Source organism: Zootoca vivipara, chromosome 16 (assembly GCF_965207765.1).
Source record: "Zootoca vivipara chromosome 16, rZooViv2.hap1.1, whole genome shotgun sequence".
Taxonomy (NCBI): Eukaryota; Metazoa; Chordata; class Lepidosauria; order Squamata; family Lacertidae; genus Zootoca; species Zootoca vivipara.
This window is the reverse complement of record NC_142599.1, coordinates 14,008,047-14,022,596: the sequence shown is the minus strand read 5'-3', so window position 1 is coordinate 14,022,596 and position 14,550 is coordinate 14,008,047. Positions and strand designations below refer to the sequence as shown.

The window sequence follows — 14,550 nt, the reverse complement described above, 5'->3', positions numbered from 1 at the left end:
TTTACTTCGACCCAGACCAACACGGCTACCTACCTGTAACCAGAACTGGGGAAAATTATAATATTGAATTTTTATTGTGACGGTACAAGTTGAGTTCGCTTCATGTTGCAGATTTTCGGATTGCAAACGCGGCAAATGCGGAAGTGTATATTTCTGGGTTTCGCTGCACACGCAGAAGTGATCTGTGCGCTGCGCACATGCGCAGAAGTGCTCTATCGTGCTTCACGCACGCGCAGTAGCAGCGCTCTACTTACGGACTTTTCGGGGTGTGAACAATGTCTGGAGGGCCAGAGAATCTTGAAAGACCTGAAAAGGCCTGGAAACCTCACTGCTGTGTGAAGGCATCCTTGCAAAGTAGGACATTGGCTCTTAACTGATGAGTTTGGATTAGGGTTGCATGTTTCAGGGTGCAGTATGACATTTGAGGGGTTGAGCCACCTTCTTATTATCACAAATAGACTTGGGATTTTTGTTACTGACAGCCATTGGCTGGTCATAGCAAGCTCAGCTGCTGGAAGGATCCTATCAATGTCACAGGGCACTATTCCCAAGCTCTTCAAGGGCCAGCAAGCTTTGGCCCTGATTTACCAAATACCAACTGGACCACCAGTCCCTGCTGCACAGGAGACGTAGAATTGTTCAGTTGGAGGGGACCCCATAGCATAGCTGCCAAGTTATCCCTTTTTTGAAGGGATTTTCCCTTATGCTGAATAGGCTTCCTCGCGAGAAAAGGGAAAACTTGGCCGCTATGCCATAGTCATCTAGTACAACTCCCTGCAATGCAGGAATCAACTTGATCATATATGACAGATGGCCATCCAATCTCTGCTTAAATACCTCCAAGGAAGGAGAGTTCACCTACTGTTGAACAGCTCTGATTGTCAAAAGGTTCTTCCCAGTGTTTAGTCGGAATCTCCTTTTTTGTAACTTGAATCCATTGGTTTGGGTCCTATCCTTCAGAGAAAACAAGCTTGCTTCATCCTCCATGGGACAACCATTTGGATAGGCTAAGCAGTGGTTTCAGCTAGAGAAGGCGCAAGGTCTTTTAGATAGTGCCTCTGAACCGTAATAGCCATTCAACACAGAAACAGTTCAGAACTTGCATAAAACCATGCTTAAGGAAACATAACTATTGTGGTGTTTGAATTGGCAAGACAGCATGAGAAACCATGATCTGACGTGGGTTTGCACTTCATGGTTTGTGCTAATTGTTTTGCTATGGTGTTTGAATTGATAAACTATAGCTATGGCCATCACTGCCTCCGGACATGGCTGTTCCTAGGGACTGAAGTGATGAGCAGAAGGAGAATAAAAGCAGACAGCTCAAAACTACGTGTGCCTAGAAGTTCGGAAATCATGCTTTAGATTCTCACTGGTGGTTGGTACAAACCATGTTTTTAGTGGAATGCCTGAACTGAGCGTGCTTGTAAGTGTATGAGGATAAAGTAGCGGAGTCTTGATAAAGCTGTATCAGCAAACAAACAAGGCACATAAATCCAAAAATTGTTTTCTGAACTGTTCTGTAGGTAATTGAATGGTCTACCTTTTTATTACAGCTTCTTAGTAGTTTTGCATAGCTTGGCAAATTAATTATATATGAAAGTGAAAGGACTTACAGTATAAGATTGTCTTTACAAAATATGAAATTTATGGGAAGTTGTTTAAAATATATGTTTGTTACGAGGATCACTGAATTGGTTTGAATGCCCAACATCAACATGTTTTACTCTTCTATGTTTAATGCAGGGCAATATCAAAAGGGGTAGTGGTTTAGCATGAAGTTAGATATGCAGCATTCCTTGTTTGTTTTGTTTTAGTGTTAAACAAACAAACAAACAAAAAACCTGAACAATTTGACATTATTCAGAGCTCTGTAACTTGTTATGTGCAGATCTATTAGGTAAGGGCAGGCTTACTGGAATCAGATCATGGGTCCTTTTTTGAGGGGGTGTGTGCTCTCTAAACACTAGAATAATCATGGCTAACTATTACAAACATATGCATCATTAAGGATGTATGATGAATCGGCATATAACGTTTGTGGAAGGCTCTTTTTCTAATCAATTTAATATGAGAATTTTAGAAAAAAAAGTACCTCCGGGTGCAAAACCATGGCGAGACTAATTTTAGTTTGGGAGAGTACAGTACTAATCAAGGAAGACACTTATGTAACAGTACTGAAACCACGATTCCTTTTAGAACTTGCAATACAATCCATTTGCCTACTTACCATTACAAACAAGTGGATTATATTGCAATGTTGTAGATCAGGGGTGGAGAACCTGTGGCTCTTCAGATATGGATGGAATAGAACTTGCATCATGCCTGATGCGCTGGCTGGAGGAGAATTGGAATCGAATATCTCCAGTGCCACAGGTCCCCCACCCCACCCCTCTCGTAGCTGAAGTTAGCATAGGCAGTGCACGCCTATGTATGTTCGCTCAGAAGTAAGCCCTGCTGAATTGAGTGGCTCTTTCTTCCAAGCAGATTAAATCGGATTGCAATTTATGGCAGTCCTGTTTATGTCCCATTGAAATCATTGTGGCAAGTTAGTCACGGCAAGCTTAAATCCCATTGAAATCAATGGGACTAACTTTGGCTGCAATCCTGTGCCCTCTCACCTGCGAATAAGCTCCATTGAATTCAGTGGGACTTCTGAGTAAACATGCATAAAATTGCACTGTAACTTAGTCGGGATCCAACATGCTGGGTTCTGTGCAGCCTTCTTCCAAATAAGTTCCTCATTTTTATTTATTTATTCATTTATTTATTGCATTTATATCCCACCTTTTTTCTCAAGGTGGTTCTGTGGTTCTCCTGCTCCTCATTTAATCTTCACAACAACCCTGTGAGGACAGGTAGGCTAGGCTGAGAGGCCTAAGGTCACCTTGTGAGCTTCACGACCGAGTGGGGTTTTGAACCCTGGTCTCTCAGGTCCTTGTCCAACACTAATTACCATGCCACACTGGCTCTTGGGGGAAATTATGGCTGCAATCCTCTACACATATCATACCTGGTAGTAAGGCTGAACACAATATGGTTTATCTCCAAGTAAACATGCATATGATTGTTCTGCTAGTCACTTGATTTTTTAAAAAACTGATCACGTTTTATGTGCTTTTAAAATGCTACCGGGCTTTTGAGAATACTTGGTTTTTGTACACTGTGCGACACCAATCACACACAGAATTTGTTTTGAACACTGGATGAGAATCAACACAGATTTTAATGCTTCAATATGGCAGGTTTATCTTTATCTGCTGTTTAATTGTGAAGATTTAAATCCACCAGGCACACCTTATTGGGAAACATTGTGTGCTTTAGCAATAGCCATGAGCATGTAGAATGTGTTGGCTCAGCAATACTAGTATCACTGCATGGTCAAGAACAGTTTCTGCCTACAAAACCGAGCCATGGCTGAACCATGTAATTCTTACAAACACACACAAGTACTTATGGATCCTAAGAAGCTACTAATACAATAAGGCTATGCATTTTTCTGGGTGTAAGCACCAGTGAACACAGTGGGACTTACTTCTGAGTAGGCATGCCTCAGATTGCATTGTTAGTTTGTTTAGAGGTGGGCGCTTCCGTCCAAGATAGGTGGTTGGTCCCATTGCATGAACAAAACACCTTTTATGGGGTGGTGGTCTGAAATCTGTTCAGTATTGCAGACTAAAATAAAATAAGTAAATGTTGGAGTAGAGAGCTAAAGTGGGTAAAAGTAAAGGGATGGATGCAACTGCCTGGAGACAAATTATTTCCACCTTGTTGTTTGTTTTCCCCGTGTGCTTGCATTTCACTTCACCAAACCCTCCTTAACGCCATTCTCCTCCCATCTGTCTTTCTACTACCCAACTGCCTGTGAAACTGCCCATGTTTGGCACCCTGCTTTATTGCGTTGGGGGCCTCTTTGTTGGTGATGTCCAGGCTCTGAACTCCTTCTTTTGGGAGGCTCATTTGCACCCACACCCACCCACCGCTGTCCACCATTAGCCACCAAGGCAAGTCCCTGTTGTTCCAGCCTATGTTGACCTTGAGCTCGATACTCCTGCCTCTTCTGCTGGTTACCTAATGCTTCTGCTGATTTATCACTTAAAAGATAAATTAAATCACCTTTCAGGGCACATGCCTTCACAAGGAGACTCCAAAATGCATTAATATGCAGTTGCCAAACTTGCACATGCGCTCACATCCTAAGACTCGTCTCCATCAGCAGGAGTATTTGGGTATTGTTGCTTCCACCCACAACTTTTAAATGGTCTCATGGCTTAAAAGGACATCATTTTGTTCCTGTGGTATATAGGGAATGGGTGGTGAGATGATTATGTCTGCTGATATTTGCACATGGCTTTAGCATGGTGGTATGGAAGGGGCTTAGAGCTGTAGATGAAAATGTTCAGGTCTTTTTAAATCCTTAACGTGTACTGTTGTTGCTGGCAGATGTTTGGGAAAGTATGCCTTTTTAACAATAGATATTTTCACACACCCTGTTTTGCTTCTTGTAGGTACAGAAACTACTCTGCATGTGCCCAGTTGACATACATGGGATCTTTCAGCTGGATGAGCGTCGCAGAGATGCTGTGATTGCTTTGGGAATTTTTCTAATCGAGTCTGACTTGCAGGTACAATATGCTTCTTACTCTAAAATATGTTTGTTTACTTGAGGGATTTATAATCTGCCATTTCAACAGCTTCCAAAAAGTTTTAAATCCTCATAAAACTAAACAAACAAACAAACAAATGCTGTAATATAAAAGAGTAGCATAAAAGCAATATACCGAGGTTTAAAAAGCCTGGTAAAACAAAACTGTGTTTTCTTGGTGCTGAAATCACATCTAGGTAGGTGTCTGGTGGGCCTCCTTGGGAAGTTCTTTCCACGGTCAGGGTGCCACCACCAAGTAAGTGCTTTTTCTTTGTAGCTGTTCACTGCATCTCAGTTGGTGGGGGCACCCAAAGAAGGGCCTCCATTAAAACTCCTAGTGGATATAGGATAGACTGGAATGTTTTAATTTGATCTGTAGCATCAGATTTAGTTAGCGATTTGGATTTGAAAGAACATTAAAGCTGTGCGGCAATAAATATAATCAGATGGCTGTTCCTTTTCCTTTGCATGCAATATCTCGTTTCACAATCTTCTTGCCATTGCCTTCAAAACTTTCCATGGCCTCGTCCCTTTGTTTATTCCTGGGCTTATTTCCTGTTGCATCCTTTCCTGTGTGATTCGGCTCCACCACATACCGTTGTCTGAAGATGTCCCACCTCCAGAAATCACTTCACTCAATTCTGCTTGGTGCCTGGTACTAACTGCCTCTTTGAATGCCTCCTTGCACCTACGTGCTTTATTTCTGTTAAGTCCCTCCTCAAAGTTTGCCTTTTTCTGGGAGACCTTTGTATCATCCCCCTAATCCCCATGTCTTATCATAACTGTCAGGGGATTGTTGTGGCTACTCTCGAGTAAAGACGCTCCAGTCTGCTTTGTCTTTAAGAGTTTTATTGTGCATACTATTTACAGTGCAGAGATAGCAGAAAACATGACCTCCTAGTCACTTGCAGAATCCGGCAATGGCGCCCTTCTGCTCCGGGGCCAGCATAATAGCTTGGGCACCCCGAAACGCCGCCCTCTCACCCTGCGTTTGGGCGCACGCCTCAATTCGGGCACCAGAAACGGCGACACCCTCCTCCACTTGTGGGCTGGGGTGGTGCAGGGGCTCTGATACATCGCTGAGCCTTCCTTCCTCCACTAGTTGGCTTGGGCAGTGCAGGGGCTCTGATACCTCACAGATCCTTCCCTCCATTCCGCTCCCCTCCTCACTCCCCCCCGCCTCACCTGCTGCTACCGCTCTCGCTGGGCGAAGTGCTGGTCAGGATGACGGGGCGAGGCTCCCTGTAGGGAGTCCCCCTGACAATAACCAAGGCAAAGTCCATGTCATTGAAATAATCACATCTTCTTCCCCTGTCTACCCACCCCTCCATTACCTGTATTCCTTTGCTGTTTGCCTGAGTCTATTTTAGATTGTTGCCCCCCCCTGGGGGGGGCAGAAACTGTCATACCTGATATTTGTAAAGCACCATGTACATAGATGGCACTGTGTTAATTCAGTAAAATAATTCGGATGTTTCTGAAATTTCCTATTTCCATTCCAGCATAAAGATACTCTTGTTCCTTATCTTCTCCGGCTGTTGAGGGGCCTTTCCAAAGTCCAATGGATAGAAGAAAGCAATTCACGCAAAAGCAGAGGTGAAGTTTTACATTCTTGTTGTCAGAATGTGGTCTTTGGTGCCCCCTTTTTCCCCTAAGTAAACGACTAAGTTTAGTAAATGCAATCCTATGCATGCCTGCTCAGAAATAAATCCCATTGAGTTCAATTAGACTTACTCCCAGGCAGTGTTATTTTGGTAAAAAGCACTTTGGTAAAAAGTGCTGTTTTGATAAAAGTGCTGTGGGTGCCAGCGTGAAATAGTTGCCATGGGCAGCAAAGAGAAGCAGTGATGTTTCTCTGTACTGGTGAACACTGTCACAAAAAGAAAGCGGTGCTCCAAGGTAAGTGTGCAAATAAGTGGTGGGGGGAATCTTTCTCAGCCCAAGCAAGATACTGTGGTTTGTTAAACCACTTTTCCCCCTCATGACATCCAAACTGGAAAACTTGCTCTGTTAACTGATCAGGAGCCAATGCTGCTTTGATATTCTGGTTTAAAAGCCATGCTTAAATCATGGTTTCCTATGGGAATCTGTAGTTTGATAAGTCACAGTATCTTTTTCAAAGCTGTGCTATCAAGGGGGTGAATGAGGATCAGGCACAAGACTAACTCTCAGTCCAATAAACCATGGTTTGTCTGAACTGGACCTTAAAAAAATTGTGACTTGTGATGGATTGCAGTTGTTGCTGTGTGGTCATAATCTTGTTGTGTCTTTACCGTACTTGTAGGCATGCTTCCGATTCCAGAAAACTTCAGTTTCTGTTTGGTGACTTTGTTGTCAGATGTGGCTTACAGGGATTCTGTTCTGAGAGAACAGGTAAAATTCACTGAAAAAATGGGGCATGCATGTCTTGGGTAGTAAAATAAACATTTCTTGTATTAATCATAGTTCCATAACTTGTGTATCAACAGCTTTTTTTAAAAAAAAACACACACAAACCCCAAACAAACCCTGAAAGTATTTATTGACTAAGGCAGCTTAAGTAATGACATTTGATCAGATATATAAATTATTAAATAATAATCTATGAAACCAGGAGTTGTCTTCCTTCTTTTTCTCTGCCCCCCCCCCGGGAATTAATAGTACAAATCCTTCTAAATGTTCTCATTCTTCAGTGTATTAATTACACTAAAAGCTTATATCCAGCAACTCATAGGAGGGCTTTTAAAATGCGGAGAGTTTACAAAACCTTCTCCCTTTTGCTAGCAATTCCTTTAAGTCAGCAGTCTTTTTAGCAGTTAGTTTCTAATGACTGATGTTTTAATGTATTTTTAATCTTTTGTTGGAAGGCGCCCAGGGTGGCTGGGGAAACCCAGCCAGATGGGCGGAGTATAAATAATAAATTATTATTATTATATTATTATTATTCTACCATGACGTAAATAGTTGCCACGATGCTGATCATTGCAATGTTCTCAGACCATTACAGACAGTTTTGGTGACTTTGCATTCATTGATTTCATTGACACAAATGACAAATAAGATCTAGCAGAATCTAGAATCCTACTGTGTTTCTCCAAAAATAAGCCATACCCCGAAAATAAGCCACCGTGGTTTTTTTTGAGGAAAAATAAATATAAGACGGTGTCTTATTTTTGGAGAAACACGGTATCATAGTAGAGTCAATAAGATCTACTTTTTTGTCGTTTGTCCCCTTGTATATCAAGCAGCAATTGATTTCCCATATATGCTAAGGGTGTGAATTATCATATTTGAGGAAAGTGTCCCTGATAAGAGCCCCTTTCAGAAGTGTTCCTTCACATGTTCATTGAGCATGGAGAAGGAGGGCATGCCCAGTGTTCCTTCTTCCAATGTAATGACCCTTGATACTTTGAAAATGGAGCCTTCATGTATGCAGCTATTCGTGTGTAGGCTTCCCATTCAGACCTGCTGCCAAATATGCAGAGGTTAAGAGTGGGGCTGCTAGGTGTGGTAACATTGGTGGGTTGGGCCGGCGGGTACAACCCTGTTCCCTCTCCACACATTTGGTTAACATGTAAAGAGCACCAATGAAATTGGGTCTAAAGGAAATTGTTTTGTAATTGGTTATTTCCTATAATTCTGTTGTCTGGGGATATTCTGCAAACATAATTTCAAATATTAACGCCCCCCCCCCCCAACCCTGGCTGAAATTATAGAGTACAGTGCTAAAATTCCCACTTTATCTTAGTGCCATACTCTTGCACTGCAGATTGAAGTTCATCCCATCTGAAGATTTTAAAAATGCCTGTTTTGATTATTTTAGATTTTAGAGGCAATTTTGCAAGTGATGCAGGTCCTCCTGGGAATGTGCCAGTCCCCAGAAACCCAGGATAAAGGTATTGTAAATGTTCCAGTAGGTGCTGCTGTTTTTATTATTACAAATGTAAATTCAATTGTGCGCTCTCTCTCTCGCTCTCTCTAGTTACCTACATGCTGAATGGTATACTTCACGGTGGGCTGATTTCCCCTGAAACTTGCTTCCTTGAGGTTCCTCAGGACATTTCTGAGTGAACCTTGTGGTCCTTTGTTCTTGCAAATTGAGAGTCTTATTGGCTTCTTCCATTTTCCTGTGTCCAGATTCCTCCCTCTTCCATCTCTTGGATTCACCACTGTGCACAATTTATGCAGAAATTATTCCTCCTCCTTCCCTCGGTACCATGCTCCTTTATTCACCTCGTCAGACTTCCCTTTGGCTTTTCCTTGGACTATATATCACGGTCCTTGGACTATATCACCCCTGACCCTTGGCCAAGCTGATTTGGGCAGATAAAAACTGAACTCCGGCACCAGACTGGAGAAGGCTGATGCGTAGGCTCAGTTTAGATGTAACTGGAAACCATGGCTTTTTGTTATGTAAATGAGCAGGGCTGAACTTTGGATTTACATGCCCCCATTCTCTGTCCTTTTTTGTGGAAATGGGAAAACGATCAGAAGCATCTTCTCTTTGCAGTCCCCTGGGGGGGAAAAAAGTTCCTGTGGCTTGTTCAAAGTCTACTTAGTGCAGGCATAGGCAAACCTGGCCCTCCAGATGTTTTGGAACTACAATTCCCATCATTCCTGACCACTGGTTTTGTTAGCTAGGGACCACTGGTTTTGTTAGTCCCAAAACATCTCCAGGGCCGAGTTTGCCTATGCCTGACTTAGTGAAATCAATTCAGGTTCTGAAAGGGAACCAGTCAGAGGGCCTTCTCAGTAGTGGAACAGCATCTCTTCAGATGGCAAGGAGATAATTACACAACTTTTAGAAGACACCTGAAGGCAGCCCCATATTGGGAGGTTTTTATTGCTTGATGTATTATGTTTTTTATATAATCTGTAAGCCGCCCAGGGTGGCTGGAGAAACCCAGCCAGATGGGCGGGGTATAAATAATAAAGTTGTTATGATGATGATGATGAAACTCCAGTTTGATTCTGATTTTCTTCTCAGTAAGTAGACTGTAAACAAGCCACAGTACCTTAAGTTCAAATGTAACAGAGAACTGTGTTTGCATGAAGGCAGAAGCAGATGCTTCTGATTTCCTTGCAGCTGCAAAAGAAGGAGATAAATGGTGGGATTTGTGTCTCCCTGCAACACATTTGCAAAGCAGGAAAAAGAATGGTTTCCAATGATGTCTGAACTGGGACATAGTGACGGTAATGCTGTTTAAAAACCGACGTTTGCATTTTTCCAATTGGAGGAAGCAAACTCTTAGAAGCCAAAGATAAATGGACTACTTTTGTTTTCCAGAATATTTATGCAAATACGCTGTGCCATGCCTGCTTGGAATTTCACGAGCGTTTGGGCGCTACAGCAACTCGGAAGAGTCTCTTCTGTCCAAGCTTTTCCCTAAAGTTACTCCGCATTCCCTCAGAGCCCCACATGAGTTGGATGGTATTCGTAGACGCTCCTTTAATGACTTCCGGTCGATACTTCCACATTCTCTACTGACAGTCTGCCAAGAAGGATCTCTAAAGAGAAAGACCAGCAGCTTATGCAGCATCACACAGGTTAGTTCAGTTGCTTTTGGAATAAAATTAACCTATCCCCTCTTTTCTGAACCATGGATTAGTTTTTAGTATACAGGATATCACTGAATTTAGTTTTCTTATTTCGAGGGGCGTGATACGAGACATGGGCCTTGTATTTCGAGAGGGACCATAATACACGGGAAGAGCACATGTTTTGCATGCAGAAAGTCCCAGGCTCAATTCCTGCTATCTCCAGTTGGGGAAAGATCAGCATGGCAGGTGATGGGAAAGTCTCCCAGCCAGGAGAACCAATATTGGGCTAGATCAGGCATAGGCAACCTTGGCCCTCCAGATGTTTTGGGACTACAGTTCCCATCATCCCTGGCCACTGGTCCTGTTAGCCAGGGATGATGGGAGTTGTAGTCCCCAAAACAGTTGGAGGGCCGAGTTTGCCTATGCCTGGGCTAGATGGACAGCTTCCATTATTAGCATCTTCTCCAGAAACAGATGTTTTCATGATCTCAGAAACTCATTGTCCCGCCTAGCCGCTCTGTGTTTCAAGAGCTGAGGAAATTAAGGCAGAGATTTTTTTACACCTGGAAGTTTCTAAGGGATGAAACACTTACTATATATCCTGATGGGGTGGGTTTGGCCACAGATTCTAATTACCATTGGGTAGTACAGCAAGCTGCTAGGACCCCTGGCTGTTACAGCACCTTGGTACGTACGCCTTGGTATGCTTAGGCTTTGTCTCTTGAGTGCCGAAAACCTGGAAGTGTTCTGGTTTTTGAATGTTCATTGGAAGCTAAATGTCCGACATGGCTTCTGCGGCTTCCGATTGAGTACAGGAAGCTCCTGCAGCCAATCGGAAGCCGCGCCTTGGTTTTCAAACGGTTCCGGGATGGATTAAGTTTGACAACCAAAGTACCACTGTGCCTCGGAGCTAATGTTCAGCATGGAAGTTATATAGACTCTTATAGAGCTGTCTGCAGGGTGAGGAGTGTGGGCTTATCTTTATGGGGTTTTTTTTTTCAAAGAGGGAGTGGGATCTTTGTTTATATGCAGGCCTGAGATGCTTAGATTTGCTGGAGATTTTCAAAGTCCCATCAGCTACAAGGAAATTGGGCTATGGCTACTCTTCTGCAAATTTCAATCATAGTACTGTATGTGTGTGGGGTTTTTTGTATATGAAAACTGACCTCTCCATGACCGCATTTTGTGTCCGCTACATTTCAGGTCAGTCCCGAACGTGGAATTCCTCCTCCCAGTTCCCCCGGAGGCACTACTGTGCAGTACTTTGAAGGTATGTGTCAGAGGGCCTGATATGGCTACTCTAGAGTAACGACTCCAGCATGGTCTTTTAAGGCTTTTATTAAGTGCTGATTATTTACAGTGTTCAGAGCAGTAAAAATGCATCCTTAAGGTGAGGTGTCAGAACCTCCGAATGGCGATTGGCGCGTTTTCTTCCAGCACCAAAGCTTTGGCAGACCCAACCTCTTCCCCCTACGTTTGCGTCGCAATTCGGGAGTTGGGGGGATTGGCCTCCCCCCCGTGCGTCCAACTTCCTGTCCCACCTGAGGCATGGGCTCCACAACCTTGCCTGAGCCTCGGACACCACTTCCTGACTCTCCGCTGGAGGCAGAGCTCTCCTTACTCTCTCCAGCGCTTGGGGATGGGCTGGAACTTAAGATGGGAGGGACTTCCCTGTATCCCTTGTCCCTCACATCCACCCCCCTCCCAGGCTCCTCCCCCCCCTCCCTAGGGGCTCTCTGCTTGCTGGGGACGAGTGAAACCCCAAGAAGTCTGTGGCATCCGAGCCTGTGGGTGTAAAAATTTCCCCCCAATCCGGCGATCTTTCCCCCTCCCCCTGAGAAGACGGGAATCCCAAGAAGTCAGTGGCGTCAGAGCTGGTGGGAGTAAAAATGTTCTGCCAGTCCTCTCCTGCCTCTGACGTCGTCGACCTCGGTGAAACCCACACCTCTTCTTCCGTATCCTCAAATTCCGCTTCCCATCTCCATGGAGAGCTGCTGCCTCCCGCCCCTCCCCCTCTTCCTCCCTTTCCATGTGCCAGGGCTTGGGCCTGTGGGGGAATAGGGCGTGGAACTCTTCTACTAAAAATTCCTCAGGTACTTCCGTGGCTGGTATCCACTCATTGTGGGACGGCGGAGTGTCCTCCCATGCTATCAGGTACTCCAGCCCTCTCACCCCTCTCCTTGAGTCTAAAATCTCAGTTGCCTCATTGAGCTGACGGGCGTTTCCCGTCTCCCCCCCTCCCTCTGGAGGCTGATCGCTGTCCCTGAACCTAGTACTTTCTCTGTACGGCGACAGCAGCGATCTATGAAACACTGGGTGCACTCTCATGTCCTCAGGCAGTGCTAGCCTGAAGGCTACCGGGTTGACCTGTTGCGTGACCGTGAAGGGGCCCAGCCTCCTGGGTGCTAACTTCTTGCATCGCCCCCTGGTGGGAAGACCTTCCGAGGATAACCAAACCTTGTCCCCCACCCTGATGACCTCTCCCGGTCGCCTGTGGCGATCTGCCCCCTTCTTGTACGCTTCCTTGGCCCTCTCCAAGTGTTCTCTGAGCTGCTGGTGCACCGTCTCCAGGTCCTCTGCCCAATCCTCTGCCTGTGGGCCCTCTTCCTCCTCCTCCCCCTCCCTCTCCGGGAAAGATCTGAGGTCGCGCCCGTAGTTGGCCTTAAAGGGCGACACCCCTGTGGAGACGTGCACCGCATTGTTGTAGGCAAATTCTGCCAGTGGCAGGCGATCCACCCAGTCCGTTTGCCTCTGGCTGACGTAACATCTCAGGTACTGCTGCAGAATGGCGTTGACCCGCTCCGCCTGTCCATTGGTCTGCGGGTGCCGAGCCGTAGACAAACTGACCTCCACCTGCAGGAGGTTCATTAGCCGCCGCCAGAACCTGGAAACAAATTGGCGGCCACGATCCGAAATAACTCTTAAAGGCAATCCATGCAGTCGGAATACGTGGTCAACAAACAGTTTGGCCGTCTCTTCTGCCGAGACCGCCCTGGCACATGGTATAAAGTGGCACATTTTGGACATGAGGTCCACCACCACCAACACTGCGGTCTTGCCCCTGGACGACGGCAGGTCTGTGATGAAGTCCATGGACACTACTTCCCACGGCCTGTGCGGTGTGGCTAAGGGCTCCAGCAAACCTGCTGGTGGCGCTCTGACCACCTTTGCTCGCTGGCAGGTGTCACAGCCCCTTACATAATCCCTCACATCCTCCCGCACCCCTGGCCACCAGAAGTGTCTCATAACTAGGTGAGTGGTTTTGTCCCTTCCGAAATGACCCGCCGTTGGGTTGTCGTGCATCTGCTTGAGGACCTTACCTCTCAGCTGTTTGGTGGGCAGGTACAGGGCTCCCCTGTAAAAAAGCAAACCCCTCCTTTCCTCAAAGTCTTTAGCCTGCTCCCTCCCCCCTCGCAGCTCTCTGAAGATGCGGGAGGCAAACTCATCTGCTGCCGTCAGTGCGGTGAGTTCTGCCTCGCTCACCACTGCTGCTCCGCAGGACCATGCTGATGGGGGGGAAATGTGCCTGGGCGCTGGTGGCAACTCCTGCTCCATGTACTCTGGTTTGCGGGAGAGGGCATCCGCCCTGACATTCTGCTCCCCCGGGATGTAGTGGATGGAGAAGTTGAAGTTCGAGAAGAACTCTGCCCACCGTATCTGTCGCTGGTTGAGCACCCTGGCCGTTCTCCAGAACTCCAGGTTCTTGTGGTCTGTGCACACCTGGATGGGGTGCTTGGCGCCCACCAGGAAGTGTCGCCAGTGCTGGAAAGCAGCGTGGATCGCAAGAAGTTCCCTATCAAACACTGTGTAGTTGCGTTCAGGCTGTGTCAGCTTCCTGGAGAAGAAGGCACAAGGTCTCCACTCTCTGTTGGCGTCCAGTTGCAACAGGATCGCTCCCAAAGCCCGGTCCGAAGCATCGGTCTCAATGCGTAGGGGCGCATCCTGCACTACGTGGAACAGGTTCTGGTCGGACGCGAACACCCTTTTGAGGCTTTCAAACGCTGCTTGCGCCTCTGGCGTCCACCTGAACTTCTGCTTGCCTCTCAGGCAGTCCGTGATGGGAGCCGTAACCCGCGAGAAGTTCTTGATGAATTTCCTGTAGAAGTTGGCGAAGCCTAGGAGGCGTTGGGCATCTTTGCGCGTCCTGGGGCTGTGCCAGTCCAGGATGGCCTGCACCTTGTCCTTGTCCATCGCCAGCCCCTTGTCTGACAGCTTGTAGCCCAGGAAGTCCACTTCCCTGGTGTGGAACTTGCACTTCTCCAGCTTCACATACAGGTGGTTCTCCTTCAGGCGTTGCAACACCTCCCTGACATCCTTCACATGTTGCACTGGGTCAGCGGAATAGATAAGGATGTCATCCAGGAAGACCAGGCAGTTCTTGAAGA

General features: G+C 46.0%; 1 protein-coding gene across 1 annotated transcript in view; it reads left to right on the top strand.

The window, feature by feature from the left end:
- PI4KA (phosphatidylinositol 4-kinase alpha) overlaps positions 1-14,550 on the top strand; it is a 98,546-nt gene that overhangs the window by 1,827 nt on the left and 82,169 nt on the right. Inside the window, exons 2-7 of the mRNA XM_060269495.2 lie at positions 4,509-4,625; positions 6,148-6,241; positions 6,930-7,018; positions 8,448-8,520; positions 9,912-10,171; positions 11,369-11,435. Of these exons, the coding sequence (XP_060125478.1) occupies positions 4,509-4,625; positions 6,148-6,241; positions 6,930-7,018; positions 8,448-8,520; positions 9,912-10,171; positions 11,369-11,435 (700 nt within the window). The remainder of the gene's footprint in view (positions 1-4,508; positions 4,626-6,147; positions 6,242-6,929; positions 7,019-8,447; positions 8,521-9,911; positions 10,172-11,368; positions 11,436-14,550) is intronic.